The sequence below is a fragment of the Arabidopsis lyrata genome, assembly GCF_000004255.2.
Source record: "Arabidopsis lyrata subsp. lyrata unplaced genomic scaffold ARALYscaffold_8, whole genome shotgun sequence".
NCBI classification, from domain to species: Eukaryota; Viridiplantae; Streptophyta; class Magnoliopsida; order Brassicales; family Brassicaceae; genus Arabidopsis; species Arabidopsis lyrata.
The window spans coordinates 22,387,429-22,405,094 of NW_003302548.1; the positions used below are offsets into that span (position 1 = coordinate 22,387,429).

Here is a 17,666-nt window from a genome sequence, read left to right on the forward strand (position 1 = left end):
TTTTGCACACAGATTAAGAAAACATTAAATTTTTTGTTTTTTCTAAACAAAACATTATTAACTATATACCTAAACATAATATGCCCAATAGTAAAACAATCTGCAGAATACTAATAGTCATAAAACATAAAAAATCATTAAATTTTGCATTGAAAACCTAAAACGACACTCTTTGTAAAACAAAAATAAAACCTTAAAACGACACTCTTTATGAAACGGAGGGAGTATAAACCAAGAATAAATATGATTACTTTATATAAAAAAGGAATAAATATGATTAGTAAAAGAAGAAGAAGAAGAATAAATATCTCTTTATTTCTGTCACATCATTAACAAAGCAAAGGTCGTTTTAAGCTTTTGCCTTTTGAAAATCTCACTATATAATTAAATAATCACGACCCATTTCACTTAATCATTCTAATCATATGTCGTTGTTAAAAGCCACTAGATAGTAGCTTACTACCAGAAATGGCTTCGACGTGTTCACTTCAAAGAATCAAACAATCTAAATATTTTTGGCATAATCAATACTCTAGGAAATTATAACAAATTTCTTGACCGTCGTTCTTTTGGAAAAAAATCATCATTTTTGTGGAGGAAAAGAAAGAATGTATAAAGTCATAACAGATATCATATAATATATCCAAAAACACCCGACCGATCAAGTGACAATGCGCAGTGTTGTATTATTATATTATCACTGTTTGAAAAATTGTCGAACTCAGGATTGGTTTATAACTTTTGCAAAACGATAATAAGTTTGGAGTTTTGCATAATGGTAAGTAGAAAACGCCATTTTTTATGCATCTCCCGTCTTTGTCCACCGCCAAACTAGTAGCCATCTTCTAATTAATAATGTATTGTTACAGTTTGTATATATTCGTACTGAAGTTTACAGGCTAAATTACCTAAATGGTTACGTTTAGAAAGATAAAACAAACAAAAATGGTAAATAATTTATATAAAAAAAAAAAGGTAAATAATTTGTGACCTGAATCTCGAAACCTACCTTTGTCTAGTTTGTAACATGAATTTCGACTATAAGTAAATGTGCTCTGACAATTTACAGTCAAACTCAACTACGAGTCAATTTAATGGGTATTGTTCATACACAACATCAATACTGTTATTCATTTAATCATAGCAAAATAAATTTAAAAAATATAAAATATTTTGAAGGATAGCAAAATATTGAACAGTGGTCAATATGAAATCGTTGTTATATACTGTAGTACTACTACTATATGGTAATTAATAAGCTCAACGTCTGAAACTTGGACTACACGACACTCAAATGTTTTATTGTTTCACACATCGCAGAAGAAAGACTTGGATTTTTTTATTTTAGTGAACTTTTTAATAGCAACCGTTATAAATGGTTTCAATCTTCTGATATTAATTAACCATACTTTTATAATGTATACACAAGACAACCATCTTATATATAAAAGACAGTAGAAAACCTTACAGTATTTATTTTCATTTCACGATTGTATTCGAAATATTGTTGAAAAATAGAGTTTCGTCGTTTTTCTTTTTTAGTTTTAGGTTTAGTCGTAATATACACTTTCAAAGTTTAAATTTGTCAATTACCTACGGCTCGGTTCATTGTTTTGGTCCAGTGATTGCATTGGTTTGCAGAAAATTCTTTAACGAAAACCATGTCCATCTCATGATTGCTTAATCGTTTGAGAAACCGTGACCGCCCGCATATATGGTGGTAATTGGTAAAAAACAAAAAAATTCCAAACCGGTGAAATATACAGTATTATACACATAGATAATTTGTGATTTGGCAATCAAATAATATGAAACAAGGACCACAAAATTTAATTAAAACGGGGACCGATTTTAATCAATTTGACCCGGTGTACATTAATCTTGACATGCATTTATTTTACGTGTGATGTTGATCTCTAGGTAGATGCAGTACTACATTTATATCTTTTTGATGGAACACATAACTGTTTAGTGTTTTTGATATTTCCTCTTTGAATCAATCTAACTCTCGTGATCCATTGGGATTATTACCATATACATGTTAATAAACTACATATAAAAAGATTCTAAGAATATTAATCAAATCGAATTCTTCTTTTAACTAAGACATTAAAATGTCTACTTGCAGTTCATTAAAAAGAATCTTCTGATATTTTTTTTGGTATATGTTGTAAAACAGAGATTAGATCATGAAACGAATATTATTTCTGAAGAAAGTAGGTATATCTAGTAATGCTATGTATTTATTTATTTTGTTAAGGATATCTAGTAATGTTATTCATGAAACACTTGTTTTTATTTATGTGTTTCGCGCATAAAGTCAATATTATAACGAATCACTAGATTAGTTTAATTAATATATAAGCCTATATCTATAAGATGTACTATGATCAGGGAAACATTAGGTGTGATGAGAAAACACTAACAAAACGGTCATATATAATAAGTAAATCCAAGTCAGTGTGAGACCTGCAAAAATTTCGAACTTTTTGTGAATGTCTTATAGCAAAGATACTATTCTCCCATCTGATCATGTTTCCATAGACATTAGTTAATTGGCTAATGATACAATTCTTCGCACACATCACATGATCGATATGAGTAATCTCACGTCACAATTTTCTTCACAATCAAAAAGGAATAATATAAATAATATCTTATATAGTTTCTGTGATCTAGCAAGATTTATGTAAAACATCCAAATTTATATATGGTTCTGTTACGTTTCTTTGAAGATCAATGTAAACAATGATGAACCATATTAGGGTCCACGTTGAATATAAACGTGAAAAGCGACAAAGCGACGTCAGCATAATTTACGAATAGGAAAATAGTGTTAACTTTTGTTATCACATTCCGTGCAATTTACATAGGATATGGAATTTTTTAATTACAAAATTATTTTTTACGAAAATGAAGAATTCCATAAAAAGATAAAACACTTTGATATATCGCTCACAATCACATGGCCTTTTCAAAAAACCAATCCTTTAGTTCTCTATCGATGCGTAAGCCTGAAGAACGATGACGACAGTCGCCGCCGATCTCCGCCGTTATCTTTCTGTAATTACCGTTTTGTCCTTCCTCTTTTGCGACCAATCAGCTCTTGCTCTTAACACAGACGGTGTTCTTCTTCTCTCTTTCCGTTACTCAATCGTCGACGATCCTCTTTCCGTTTTACGGAGCTGGAGATTAGAAGACGAGACTCCTTGCTCTTGGCGTGGCGTCACGTGCGATGAATCTTCCCGGCACGTGACTGCTCTGTCACTTCCGAGCTCGAACCTTACCGGTACACTTCCTTCAAATTTGGGTTCACTCAATTCACTTCAAAGACTTGATCTTTCCAACAATTCGATCAATGGGTCTTTCCCGGTTTCGCTTCTCAACGCGACGGAGCTTCGATTTCTTGATCTTTCGGATAATCACATTTCCGGCGAACTACCGGCGAGTTTTGGCGCGCTTTGGAACCTCAAAGTGTTGAATCTCTCCGATAATTCCTTCGTCGGCGAGTTACCGAAGACATTAGGTTGGAATCGGAACTTAACGGTGATTTCACTGAAGAACAATTATTTCTCCGGCCAGATTCCGGGAGGTTTTAAGTCGACGGAGTATCTTGACCTGTCGTCAAATTTGATCAAAGGCTCGTTGCCGTCACATTTCAGAGGGAATCGTTTACGCTATTTCAACGTTTCGTACAACAGAATCTCCGGCAAGATTCCATCAGGTTTCGCCGATGAAATCCCAGCAAACGCCACCGTCGATCTCTCATTCAACCAGCTCACGGGTCAAATCCCTGGTTTTCGGGTTCTCGATAACCAAGAATCTAACGCTTTCTCCGGTAACCCGGGTCTCTGCGGATCCGACCCAGCAAAACACCCTTGCCGTGACGGTGAAGCAACCTCTCCACTTCCATCGCCGACTCCAAATTCTCCTCCTGCATTAGCTGCTATACCAAATACCATTGGCTTGACCAATCATCCAATTAGCTCCAAAACCGGTCAAAAATCAAAATGGGATCATAAACCGGGGCTTATCATTGGCATCGTTGTCGGTGACTTAGCCGGTTTAGCTATCCTCGGGATTGTGTTTTTCTACATTTACCAGTCGAGAAAAAGGAAGACCGTAACGGCTACGTCAAAATGGTCCACGTCATCAACAGATTCCAAGGTCTCAAAATGGTACTGTCTACGCAAATCCGTTTACGTTGACGGTGACTGTGAAGACGAAGAAGAAGAATCCGAGACATCGGAATCCGAATCCGACGAAGAGAACCCGGTCGGACCAAATCGACGGTCAGGATTAGACGATCAAGACAAGAAAGGAACGTTAGTAAATCTCGATTCAGAGAAAGAACTTGAAATCGAAACGCTTCTCAAAGCTTCAGCTTATATTTTGGGAGCCACCGGTTCGAGCATAATGTATAAAGCGGTTCTTCAAGACGGAACGGCTGTGGCGGTTCGACGTATAGCTGAATGCGGTTTAGACCGGTTTAGAGATTTCGAAGCTCAGGTTCGAGCCGTGGCTAAGTTAATACATCCAAACCTGGTACGAATTCGAGGTTTCTATTGGGGAGCCGACGAGAAGCTTGTCATTTACGATTTTGTCCCTAACGGCAGCCTCGCTAACGCCCGTTACCGTAAGTCCTTTTTTTCCCGTTACCTCTGCTTTTAATTACACGCTTACGTTAGTAGGGTTATGTACTAGTTGGCTAACATAAGCAGAAGAGTGAAAAGTGTCGGTTTCGGAGTCAGAGAGTTGGTTCCAACTAAAAAAAGTATGTCAGTTAATGATCGGAGGAGGGTCAACGGCAAGTCTCAAAAACTGTTTTTATTTTTTTCTCTTATCGTAAGCTCATCTCAGGCGCAAGATAGTGACAGTTCTGTTTCAGTGAAATCTCTCTGTTGAGCCCCATATATAGAGGTTTTGTATTTTTGTTATTGATAGATGCAAGTCCTTTGCTTTACATTTGTCTTTTTGTATTGATAAGTAACAGTAAGGGATTTGCTAACGTGTACATGTTCGATTTCACCTAATATACGGGCCTGTGTTTTGTTTTCTTTAAATTGCAGGGAAAGTGGGCTCCTCTCCTTGTCATTTACCTTGGGAAGCTCGGCTCAAGATAGCAAAAGGTATAGCTCGTGGGCTAACATACGTACACGACAAGAAGTACGTGCATGGTAACCTCAAGCCTAGTAATATCCTTTTGGGCTTAGATATGGAGCCTAAAGTTGCGGATTTCGGACTTGAGAAGCTTTTGATTGGCGACATGAGTTATAGAGCTGGTGGATCGGCTCCCATATTCGGAAGCAAGAGATCCACAACATCTCTTGAGTTTGGGCCGAGTCCAAGCCCAAGTCCAAGTTCAGTCGGGTTACCTTACAATGCTCCGGAATCTCTTCGTAGCATAAAACCGAATCAGAAATGGGATGTGTACTCGTTCGGAGTTATTCTCCTTGAGTTACTTACGGGAAAGATCGTGGTGGTTGATGAGCTTGGACAGGTTAATGGGCTTGTGATTGATGACGGTGAGCGAGCGATTCGGATGGCGGACTCTGCTATACGGGCTGAGTTAGAAGGCAAAGAAGAAGCTGTGTTGGCATGTTTGAAAATGGGCCTAGCTTGTGCATCTCCAATACCACAGAGAAGGCCCAATATCAAAGAGGCTTTACAAGTTCTCGAGAGATTCCCTGTTCATTTAAGTCAACAGTGATGATAATAATTAAGACCAAGAAAAGACTTAAATAACTTGACTGTGTGTACTTAGAGTTTAGATTGATAGGCGAGTTTTTTATGTTCTTTTGTGGCTTCTGATTTTGAATTTATATTTGGTTTTAAGTGACAATAATATCTCTGGGCTAAGTTACATATTCATTTTCTGCTGTGTGACAATCTTTGTTTCCTATAATAATATTTTGGGCAGGGTTGGTTAATTGAAAAGATATTAAAAGAAAGAAGATGGGCTTGTGGGCTTTCGTAAGTAGCGTAATTACATAGATCCATTAAGACTTACCCGGATCCGAAATAAGCAGAGCGGGTAAAGATTCGGATATTTGCATTTTGAAATTGAAAACTCCGCTCTCGTCTCTTCCTTCATTTTCTATCTTTGTTCTCTTCTCCTAATTTCAAAAGAGCCGTTAGAGAGAGAGAGAGAGAGAGAGACTGAGAGAGATCGTGAAAGAGCCAGAGAGAGAAACAGTTGAATCTGAGAAAATCGAAGATGGCTACGAACATTGGGATGATGGATTCTGCATATTTCGTCGGGAGATCGGAGATTCTGGCCTGGATTAACTCCACTCTCCAACTCAATCTCTCCAAAGTTGAAGAGGTAATTCTATTGAGTAATTTCGTTTCGGATTTTGGAATTGGATCTTACGATCTCATACGGAATCGGTGGATTCTTTATCTGTTTTGATTTGTTGTTCTGGAAATTGAATTCGGATTCGATGAATTTCTTATCTGTTTGTTATGGATCTGAATACGGATCTATGGAATTATAGGCTTGTTCAGGCGCTGTTCATTGTCAGCTCATGGATTCGGTACACCCTGGGACTGTTCCGATGCATAAGGTTAACTTTGATGCCAAGAGTGAGTATGAGATGATTCAGAACTATAAGGTTCTTCAGGATGTGTTCAATAAGCTCAAGATCACTAAGGTTCTCTTTCTTCTTCATTCATTTTCCTTTTTTTCTCGATTTTTGGGTGTTTTTGATTCTTGGAGGCATAAATAGAACTGACTTTAGCTGGTTAATTTGGTTGTGTAGCACATCGAAGTGAGCAAACTCATTTTTGATTGTTTTTGATTCTTGGAGGCATAAATAGAACTGACTTTGGCTGGTTAATTTGGTTGTGTAGCACATCGAAGTGAGCAAACTCGTTAAGGGAAGGCCATTGGATAACTTGGAGTTTATGCAGTGGATGAAGAAGTACTGTGATTCTGTTAATGGAGGCCAGCATAAGTAAGTTTTGCTTCTATCAGAGCCTTTAACTTTGTTTATATAAAACATTTCCAGTAGTTGTTTATACTTGGCTTCTTGATTCTGATTGTTGTGTGATACTATTTCCACGTTACAAAGAAAACCAAAATTGACTATGAATCATGGTTCCTAGTGTACTGGCTCTGCTGAGTAGATAAATCCAATAGTCTAGTTCATATAGTGTTTTTATGAAGTTTTGTATGATATATGATACATATTCATTTACTCGTTTCTGAAACTGCTCTCTTGTATTTGGTTTTCATTGGTAGTTACCATGCACTTGAGAGAAGAGAAGCCAGCAAAGGAGGTAAAGAAGCAACCAAGAGAGCTGCAGCAGCTACACAACAATCAGGCAAGAGTTCTTCTTCTTCAGCTGCACCTAGACCTTCATCTTCAAATGGAACCCGTAAACATGAACCACAGTCCTCCAACACCGGGAATCACCACCACTCTTCAAAACCATCAGCTAAACAATCTAAGCCAGTGCCTGCTTATGATGAAAAGGTTTCTTCTCAACACACTCATTTCTTAAATATCACCAAAGTCTTAAAAGCTCACTAACTCACTTCTTTTATCACAGATCACAGAACTCAAACTCTACATAGACAGCTTGGAGAAAGAGAGAGATTTCTATTTCTCTAAACTCAGAGATGTAGAGATTCTCTGCCAAAACCCAGACACAGAGCACTTACCTGTATGCAAAATCTCTTCTCTGTCTCAATTCATAAACTCCACAAATGTTTATAAACATCATCACTCTTTTTTTGTTCTGCAGCTTGTTGGTTCCATAAAAAGAATCCTGTACGCAGCAGATGGAGAAGACGTTGGAGCAGCAGCAGAACCAATACAGACTTTGAGTCCCATTGCTGAAGGATCAGAAGAGAGAAGGAACAGTGTAATAGAATCGCAGAAGAGGAAGCTCATAGTGAATCTCGACGTCGATGCTGCAGCGATTACAACACTCTCTCCGAGACAACGCCTTTCTGATGCTTCTGATGTCAAATGCAGTGGTTCATCTCCTCTCTTGACCTGCTGAAATGAGAGTTAACTACTTACTATAATACTCTCTTATAAAAAGATTCTCTCTCAGAGAATTTGCTCTATGTTTGAAAAAGATTCCCTGACCCTTCTTATAAACATAGTACTAATACTCTGTTGAAAATATCATTGTTGTGATGTTTTGTGATCCTTATTGGTATAATATATGTTTTGGCTCCCTACAGTTTCACATCTTACTTGATTAGTAACAGTGCATTATAATTGAACATAAGTAGTTTAGTTGTGGGTAATGGCGGATTAATATTTTGGATTACTTGTGTGAAAATTGTAAAAATAAAAAGTTTAGATGCATAATGGTTTTTTCCTAACACTCAGGCTGGCCAATTAATATTTTGGAGAAAATAGAAAGACAAACGTAAGAACCGGACGTTCATATACTCAAATTAACGATTTTGTGCTTTTCTTTTATAAATTTAATTTGTTACTTTTTTCCTTAACTCCAATTAGAAAAAGAGATACTGTTACGATTTAGTTTTATAAGATATGAACCTAAAAGCCATGAAGGTATGATGAATTCATGTTCTTTACTTCTTGGTATTTTTCGTTTAGTTATATATAAATAATTAAATTGTAATATAATTTTGAAAATGATTAAATTGTAATATCTTTTTATTTGATTTTACTTATAAGGAAATGGAGACTGAAAAAATACAAGAGGATGGATCATCAAAAGTTGTGGTGGAAACGACGGAACATCGTTCTTCGGCGGGGAAAGGCTCAGAGCAAAGAAATGTAGAGGTGGTTCATCAATCTCATCCCAAAACTAGCGGCGGAGTTCTTGTCGGAGCTGCTGCTGCCGTTGAATCCACCCTTAAATCTGCCAAAGAAGTCATCTCTCAAAATAAAAAATAAATAATCATATTTACAACTGTAAAAATCCTCTTTGTATTCCCATAATGAAACCCCTAAATGTTATTAGTTTTCACCGGTTTTTAATTTTTCTAATCTATACCAAATATTATTATTGGTTACAAATATCAAGAAATAAAAATGTCTATAAGATAAAATGTGAGCTTATAACACTGTTAAGAATAAAGTTGGATAAAGCCTTTTTTTTTTTTTTGTATGCAAAATGCCTTGTATTTTTGTTCATCACCACCAATATATAACCATCGCAATTCGCAAGTTTTTTTTTTTTGCTAGTTTATTTTATTCTGTGTCTTGTTATTTTCCTAACTATTTGTGTGCTGAATTGTTTTATAGTAATCAGTATATATAACGTATAAAGACGGTGGAGTACAAAAACGTGAGCTTTACCGTGTGGTATGTTGGTGGGCAAGACCAACGTACGTATAACTTTTAAAAAACAAATTCAAAGCTTTTTAAAAAAGAAAATTGACAGGCTTTTTCTTTTTGTTCTGCTAAAAAGAAGAAAAAAAGATCCGACCGTTGAAGACGCTATTTTCAGCAATTAAAATTTCGATATACTAAAACCAGTTTAACAAAAAAAAACAATTATCATTGGAATAAGAACGAACTAAATCATCAAAGACTATAGGAAGGTCTTGATTGGATTATTATTTTTTTTTTTTTTGAATAACCGCGGATTTCCCAAAGGTTTTCTAGACCCAAAGACTAATCACACGAGGCTGATAATTTCCCTATGTAAACCTGCCAATAGCCGTGCTTCGAATCCTGGTGGCGGAAGTCACAGCTGTGACCTTTTTACCATTAGGCCACAAGGCCCGGTTTGATTGGATTATTCAGTAGTAGTAATACTTAAGAACCCAAGAAAGCTTCTTAAAATCTCATATTCCAATAAAACCATCACAATAATTCATATACATGTCAGAATCCATAGATATTTATGTGTCTGAAATTCTGATGAATGCCCAATGGGTTATTCACAGATGGTGCTTAAAAGCTAATAACATATTTATTGTCTTTGTCTTTGACAAGACATGAGACAGTAAATTCAAGTCATAGGAGGAGTGTGTTACATACTTGCATACATATATGTCCACGAGATTTTTTTCATCTTCAAGGATAAAAACAAGACAAGTACTTGAACCACCCTTTGTCTGGTCTCAAAATCCTTTCCTTTCAAATCAAAATTGAAAATTACCCCAAAAATTAAAGAGATTATTTATTTACAAAAAGAAATTAAATTATGGAAAAAACCAACCACTCTTCTTGTTTCTGCTTGGGTCTGCTCAAAAGGTACAACTGAGGTTTTCTTTCACATGTTTTACTAACCCAACAGAAGAAATCAGATGTTTCAGGTTTATCATTTATATCAACCACTCTTCTTTTTCCAATCTTATCTCACCAAAATTTAAACAGGTCCAAGAGATCTCCATATCAAACAATTGACATATCAGGAGAGATAGAGAGAGTGATACTTTTTTTTTACGTATTTACTGTTACTGATGTTTATATATCAGTCAATTCTTAGTTTAAATCCCTATATTGCTAGTGTTTGTTGAGATTTCAAGGACGATGTAGTACTCCTTACTTTTTGACTTTTGAATTCTCTCTTCAACATTCTACTTGGACATAATCAGCTAACAAATTTGCAATATAATCACTAACTCTTAATGTTGATCTACTGTGAAGATGATAATGACTGATGAATGAATAATATGATTTAAGAGGCAGAATTAGCTTAGAGTTATCACAAAATGTTCTGCCTTAAAATTGTAGCCACAGCCGATAAATGAAGCGAAAAAGAGAGACTGAATTTATGTTTTGACACATTTGATCAAAGAAAGGTACTAGCGAGGACTACTAAGCACATCGAGAAACATACGATTTATTGAAGGCAATCTCATTTGCTGCTCCTGCACTCTCCTTCTCTTGAGCAGAGGCTCTGGAAATGAAGATGATGAGGACATTGAAGCAGTAGAGACATTCCAGGAGCTATTTGAGCTGTCGTCAAAGTCTAACACACCACTTGGGCTGTCCTGATCGAGCAAATTCATCATCCTCTTCTTGCTTGGATTGTGCTCCAGTAATAGTTCATAGCATTCATTTACTTTCTCCTGTGAAGTCAATACTTAATCAAATTCTGATCTTTAACAATTCTGACTAATAACAAAGTCTTTTTAAGCAACAGACCTGATTAACTTTGAGTAAAGTCATTATTTGAGATTGGTATTCAACTTCATCACATGGTTTCAATTCCTCGATGACAAAGAACATTATTGCAGTAGCTAAGACAGAAGGGAAGTAACTCATAAACCTCATATCTGCAACCAAGATTCAGAATTTAGCAACAAAAATCCAAACAAAAACATCAAAAAGGGTTTTAAAAAGGAAACCTCACCAGCAATAACAGAGATCAGAAGACGCTCACACTTCCTAAAGAAGTCCAATTGCTGGTGCCATTTAGAACCAAATCGCCGGATAATGTGATCAAAGAAAGAGATTGGAGTCACAGGGTGCATTCTCCATTGAAGAGTAGAAAGAATCAAAAGCTCCATTCTTTGTATAGTCTTAGCTTCAAAGACATATCTTGCTTCTTCCACCTTAAACCACAAACACACCAAAGAAACTCCATCAAAACTCGGCAAACACTAAAGCAGCCACATTATAAGAGACGAAAGAAACTAACTTGGAGGTCTAGGAGTAATGGAACTTGAATCTCTTCAACTTTAGCAGCTAAAGACAAAGAAGCCACAGCTACAAGCTGAGACATCCATGGCTTATCAGTCTGAAGCTTTATACTTGTCATAAACCTATCGAAGTAGTTCACAGCAAGAATAGCCGTCAAAGAAGAGAACCCGTAATGAGATTTAACCCTAAAAACCCAATCTAAAGCCTCTTTTCTACAAGAAACCAAAAACCCATCTAAGATTTCTTCCCCAAAACATGGATTCGTTTCGTTTTCCTTTGAAATCAGACTCATAAGCTCATCGTCATCCCATAAAAACATATCCAAAAGAGGTAAAAACTGAAACTTTACGACACTCTCATCAGATTTCTCGAGAAAATCTAAATCTCCGTCATCAAGATCTTCTTCTTCCACAAACCCGGTTTCTTCCTCACAATAGAGCCCATCAAGGACACAAAACGGTGCGTTTTGTGACGCATCTTCTTCTTTCTCCAAAGCCATCTTCTTCTTCTTCCGTGAAGAAGAAATTGCAGATTTCAATGCTCATTATGCCATTGAAGCTAGTTTTTGTCGACGGATTCTACAGTGAAGAAAGAAGAAAAAGGAACAAGAGACCGGACTATTGCTAAGACTAAGAGAAAGCCAAGGGTTTGTTTTATTATCTCACGCTTGTCTTTTTTTTTTTTCTTTTCATTTCGTTTTATTTCTCTATTTTTTTTTAATATTCGGATGTTTTCGCGGGAGAAAATTATTATAATTAACGAATTAATTAGTAACAGCCTCTAGAGTATTTATGTATCTTAACCCACGCGAATTATCGCGCGTGTATAAACGCTCTTAAACCCTGTCCGTACGATGGAGGCTAACATATGTCTTGATCGGATCGTGATATTGCGCTCCTTTGTGTTGCGGATTGATTAACTCATTCTTGATTTTTTTTTTTTGGATTTTTATCATTTTTTTTTTTTTTGTCATCTTGGATTTTTATCATTGATTACAACAAAACAGATCTAACCATTAATTTTTCTTTTACTTAAAAGATCATATTTTACTTTGAATCATTTTGTTAAAAGAATTTGTTATTCTTAAACATTTAGCAAACAAAAAAGGATTTCTAAAGACGGGATGAATTTTTTATGTGCAATACACGTATTTAAGACTAGTTTTTTTTGGGGGAATACTTAAAAGGATTCGTAATATGAATCTAGTTATTTATTGTTCGTGGTATTTATTATAGTCACGTCTTTCTTGATACATAGCTTTGCAGATTCTCTGTGGTCCAATGTACATAAATTGAAAGCAAAAAGAAATAAAAATTGTCTATTTATTTTTCCTATAAATAGTTTGATTTTTTTTATGTATTCTATAAAGATCTCTTTAAAAGAGTGATTATTTAATTCGAACCTGCTTCTTTATATGTTAAAATTCTGATTCGAGGCAAAAAAAAAAAAAGGCGATTAGCAGATTAATTAAACATATATATTTTTCTTGACTTTACAATAAAAACTAAATTATCCAAAAAGGATGTTTTAAACTTAACAACAACAGTAGTGGTCAAAATACCTTCTTTTGAGCCTGGTTACAATACAAAAATGAAGGATAGAACAAAACAACAAATGAAATGAAGGAAGTGGAACAAAAGAAAGAACAGATCGTTAACGTGTTATACTTACAAACAATATATAACTTCTATTTTACAATTGTACCATAATGTGATATACAGAAAATAGTTACAAACAATATATCACTTCTAGTTTTACGATTATTGTACCATGATCTTTGATATGATTCAGACAAAAATGTGCGTATTACTAACGATTGTTTATCAAGAAATGTGATTAGTGGTCTAATTTGGTATAGTCATGTTCATGTTTGAATCTGAGTATTACCACTATACGCGTACATGTTATTGGAAAAGAAAGAGAAATACACAAGTTTTTTTGGATGTTATTTGTATTTAATGCATGATCCAGACACATATATAAAGATAAGATATAATCATATAAGTAAATCACGAGAGGGAAAGATGTGAAACAAGCCATTGGTAACAAGCGAAATGAAGTCTGAATCTGAGAGGGATTACTACAAAGTTTAATAGCGACTTCTCATTTCCACCTTTCACATCTTATTTTCATTTCCTTCTTGTAATTTGTCCCCACCTCTCTGCATTTCGTTCTTTATCTTTATCCGAATTCAAACGATGGTCGCCGTTGTAAACCAGTAACTTTTGTAAGTAAAATTGATAGTGGCATGTAAAAAAAGCACTATGGGAGATATGATGGTTACAGAAAATATGGTTAGAAACAAAATAAAATAAAAAGTCCAGAGGGAGAGTTCAAGAAATTTGTAACCTCGAGAACCAGATAGTTTGACATAATATCAAAACATGGATTAGGAATTGATCATAAGATCTGGAGTCAAACATGAAAAGAGTTGTACTGTTTGGTTTAAGCATTATCATTGTGTTTTTGGTTGGAGAAAAAGAGACAAACCCCCATTTAAATGAGGCACATTCTTTTTTAAGTTTTTGTAATAATACTGTCGTAATGTTAATGCAATGTGCCGATATATTAAAGTAACACCAACTTTTGACGTTCACCAATCATTGTTCAGAGTTTTCAGGATATTAATTATCCTTATACTTTAACAAACTTCCCTGAATTAATAATTATCACATAAATCCACATATTATTAAAATTTTTTCTATTTAAATCAAAAACCTAATCCAGTTTTTTTTCTTTTTTTTTCTTTTTTTTGATTTATACGTTTTGGCCCATCAAACTTAAATATGGGCTTTATCAATAACTGGATCCAAACATATCTTGCTAATATGGGCTTCTAAGATATTGCGTTAATAATTTTAATTTGATAGACAAGGCGGTCCAATGAAAATGTCTATTACGAAGATGCTATTTTCCCCCCTACATTATCATATTGGTAGGCAAGCTTGCATTAATGTTTCATCAATATATATCATCCGAATCTTCAAATAATTAACTGAAAATTAAATTATGTCATCAACCATTCGAGAACCAAAAAACAGATTAAAAACCAAGCATATGCGTAATGCGTAGATTCTCTCAACTGGTGGGGTATTAATTTATATCTGTCTCAACGTAATTGACATTTTTTTTCAAAAATTTCAATCTAAGAAAAACAATTAATAGTATAAAATAATTGAATAGTCATTAGCATACAAAAACAAAAGTTCAGTAGTAGTGTCTTGAGAACATGAAGTTTGACCGTTGAACACGAGAAGTAATGATGGTCGCAGAAGAAGAGCGTGACGAGAGGTTATAAAAAAGAAAGCAAAAACAAAAAGTTTAAAAAGGTGGAAGTAATCAACGATCAGGATTAGCTCAACACTTATTTTTTTTATCTGACGGTTGAGGATGAATTAAATAAAGCGCGTGGAGTGTGAGTTGGGTCGAGCGTGTCGACTACGATTAAGACACGTGTCCCCTTATTGACCGGATGAGCCGTTACTGTGTGTACTTTATAATTCCTCAAACAAAAAAATCTCACAACAAAAATAAATAAAAGGGAAATTAAAAAAAAAATTGCTGAGGAAGAGAAAGGAGGAAAACGAAACCATTCGGTGGTGATGGGCCAAGCGCCGTCGTCTACGGCGGAATCGAACGGACGAGAGATTGATTTGAGGTTATGGTCTCCGGTGATTGTTTCTGGAGGAGAATCGATGGCTTTGGGAAATGTTGTGGCGGTTAGAGATCGGGATTTCACCGGAGATCTGCCGGATGAGTGTTTAGCTCATGTGTTTCAGTTTCTTGGAGCTGGAGATCGGAAGCGATGCTCTCTTGTTTGTAAACGGTGGTTGTACGTCGACGGTCAGAATCGTCATCGGTTATCTCTAGATGCTAAGGATGAGATCTTCCCTTTCCTAACTTCTATGTTCAATCGATTCGATTCGGTGACGAAGCTTGCTCTCCGATGTGATCGGAAGTCTGTTAGCTTGAGCGATGAAGCTTTGGCTATGATCTCTGTTCGTTGTTTGAATCTGACTCGTGTTAAGCTTCGTGGTTGTCGCGAGATTACGGATCTGGGAATGGAAGAGTTTGCTCGGAATTGTAAAAATCTAAAGAAGCTATCTGTTGGATCTTGCAATTTTGGAGCTAAAGGCGTGAACGCGATGCTCGAACATTGTAAGCTTCTGGAGGAATTGTCGGTGAAGCGACTTCGAGGAATTCATGAAGCAGCCGAGTTGATTCACCTGCCTGCTGGTTCATCTTCTTCGCTCAGGTCGATTTGCTTGAAGGAGCTCGTTAATGGCCAGGTATTTGAACCATTGGTTGCTACTACAAGAACTCTGAAAACACTTAAAATTATTCGTTGTTTGGGTGATTGGGATAGAGTTCTTCAGATGATTGGAGATGGTAAGAGTTCTTTAAGTGAAATTCACCTAGAGAGACTCCAAGTGAGTGACATTGGGCTATCTGCGATATCTAAATGCTCAAATGTAGAGACATTGCATATAGTAAAAACTCCAGAATGCTCAAACTATGGTCTGATTAATGTAGCTGAGAGATGTAAGCTGCTGAGGAAACTTCATATTGATGGTTGGAGGACTAATAGGATTGGTGATGAAGGTCTAATCTCTGTTGCTAAACACTGCTTAAACTTACAAGAACTTGTTCTGATTGGTGTTAATGCAACTCATATGAGTTTAGCAGCCATTGCTTCAAACTGTGAGAAGCTTGAACGATTAGCACTTTGTGGAAGTGGAACAATAGGCGATACAGAGATCGCTTGCATCGCTAGGAAATGTGGAGCATTGAGGAAATTTTGTATCAAAGGATGTCCTGTTTCGGATCGAGGGATTGAGGCGCTCGCTGTGGGTTGTCCTAATCTGGTGAAATTGAAGGTGAAGAAATGTAAAGTGGTAACTGGAGAGATTGGAGATTGGCTGCGTGAACAAAGGAGGACACTTGTGGTGAGCATGGATAGTGATGAAACCGAAGCGGTGGTGGTGGTGGATGGTGAGGTTGAAACCGTTGTCGAGGAGCCGAGGGTGGTTCAAGCAGGTGGAATTGTGGCAGAGATTGGTTCAGGTAATAGTGGTGGCAACAATGGAGGAAGTAGATTAGCAACGATTAGGTCAAAGTTAGGGTTTCTTGCTGGAAGAAACTTGGTAACTTGCACATTCAGAAGATGGTCTCATAATGATAATGCTAGTAGTTCTGCTGAGCTATAACTATAAAAACGGTAATTGTCAAAAAGAATCTTTGTTTATGTGAAATTTCTGTCTTTATTTGTAATCCTCTTTCATTTTCATGTGTGCAAGACTTGTCGATTAGAAAAGTCAGTCCAAGGACGAACATTTATTGTATTGAGTATTGACTATTGATTTGGGATTCGGATTTATTTGTTTTCTCTCTTTGGAATCTCAATGTTAGTCCATTGATGTGAATGAGTCGTCAGATTTGACTGAAGTAACCTGGATAAGTTATGTTGGTGATGGTGAAGTTTTGAAGGCAAGTTAAAACGGTCCATGACGAATTGTAAATAAAGGAATTCGATCTTTTACATTGACATGACGAATATTTTATCCTTTCAAACAAGCAACTAGGTCATACACTCTTGGTTTCAACTCTTGGTTTCAAACGAGTTTTTTTTCGATACTGATATGGTAAGCACACAATTTTTCTCAACATTATATTATATATATTTTTAATTTTACTATCACATATGCGAAACACAATTTTTCTTATTTTCATTTTCCTTAAACCACTTACCAAACACACATAATTTTTTTTTATAAAATCTATAGTTACCAAATTTTGATATATTTATTTCCTTTATTATTACAAATTTGATATTTTTAATTTTGTCTATATATGCTTTGTTTCTTTTTAAAAGTATATATATATATCTGTTTATATATATATAACTTATAAATAATTCTGTTTTTTTTTAACATCCTAAAGCTCAAAAGAGTCATTCCTAAATAATAAATAAATAATTATAAATAATTCTGTTTATAAAACATTTGTTGTACATCTATCCACTGTATATTAAAAGAGATTTTTAGTGCTTATGTGTCAAACTCACAATTATTCTTATCT

The 17,666-nt window shown here is 35.5% G+C and overlaps 5 protein-coding genes across 5 annotated transcripts; 4 read left to right on the forward strand and 1 right to left on the reverse strand.

The window, feature by feature from the left end:
- The first annotated feature begins 2,867 nt into the window (after positions 1-2,867).
- LOC9301087 (probable LRR receptor-like serine/threonine-protein kinase At4g37250) lies at positions 2,868-5,875 on the forward strand. The gene is made up of 2 exons (XM_002864966.2): positions 2,868-4,636; positions 5,070-5,875. The coding sequence occupies exons 1-2, from the start codon at positions 3,025-3,027 to the stop codon at positions 5,708-5,710; spliced, it is 2,253 nt and encodes a 750-aa protein (XP_002865012.1). The 5' UTR covers positions 2,868-3,024; the 3' UTR covers positions 5,711-5,875.
- A 135-nt stretch (positions 5,876-6,010) lies between these two features.
- LOC9301088 (microtubule-associated protein RP/EB family member 1C) lies at positions 6,011-8,196 on the forward strand. The gene is made up of 6 exons (XM_021026604.1): positions 6,011-6,325; positions 6,498-6,653; positions 6,853-6,956; positions 7,244-7,478; positions 7,555-7,668; positions 7,750-8,196. The coding sequence occupies exons 1-6, from the start codon at positions 6,218-6,220 to the stop codon at positions 8,008-8,010; spliced, it is 978 nt and encodes a 325-aa protein (XP_020882263.1). The 5' UTR covers positions 6,011-6,217; the 3' UTR covers positions 8,011-8,196.
- Positions 8,197-8,282: 86 nt separating this feature from the next.
- LOC9301089 lies at positions 8,283-9,090 on the forward strand. Its single transcript, XM_002864968.2, has 2 exons — positions 8,283-8,537; positions 8,664-9,090. The coding sequence occupies exons 1-2, from the start codon at positions 8,517-8,519 to the stop codon at positions 8,883-8,885; spliced, it is 243 nt and encodes an 80-aa protein (XP_002865014.2). The 5' UTR covers positions 8,283-8,516; the 3' UTR covers positions 8,886-9,090.
- Positions 9,091-10,596: 1,506 nt separating this feature from the next.
- On the reverse strand, positions 10,597-12,250 carry LOC9301090 (cyclin-D3-2). Its single transcript, XM_002866665.2, has 4 exons — positions 11,587-12,250; positions 11,299-11,500; positions 11,091-11,221; positions 10,597-11,014 (listed from the first exon to the last, which is right to left on the reverse strand). Exons 1-4 carry the CDS (start codon positions 12,085-12,087, stop codon positions 10,748-10,750), a joined length of 1,101 nt encoding a protein of 366 aa, XP_002866711.1. The 5' UTR covers positions 12,088-12,250; the 3' UTR covers positions 10,597-10,747.
- Positions 12,251-14,524: 2,274 nt separating this feature from the next.
- Positions 14,525-17,011, forward strand: LOC9302784 (F-box protein SKIP2). The gene has a single exon (XM_002864969.2). It carries the CDS (start codon positions 15,191-15,193, stop codon positions 16,793-16,795), a length of 1,605 nt encoding a protein of 534 aa, XP_002865015.1. The 5' UTR covers positions 14,525-15,190; the 3' UTR covers positions 16,796-17,011.
- The last annotated feature ends 655 nt before the right edge of the window (positions 17,012-17,666 follow it).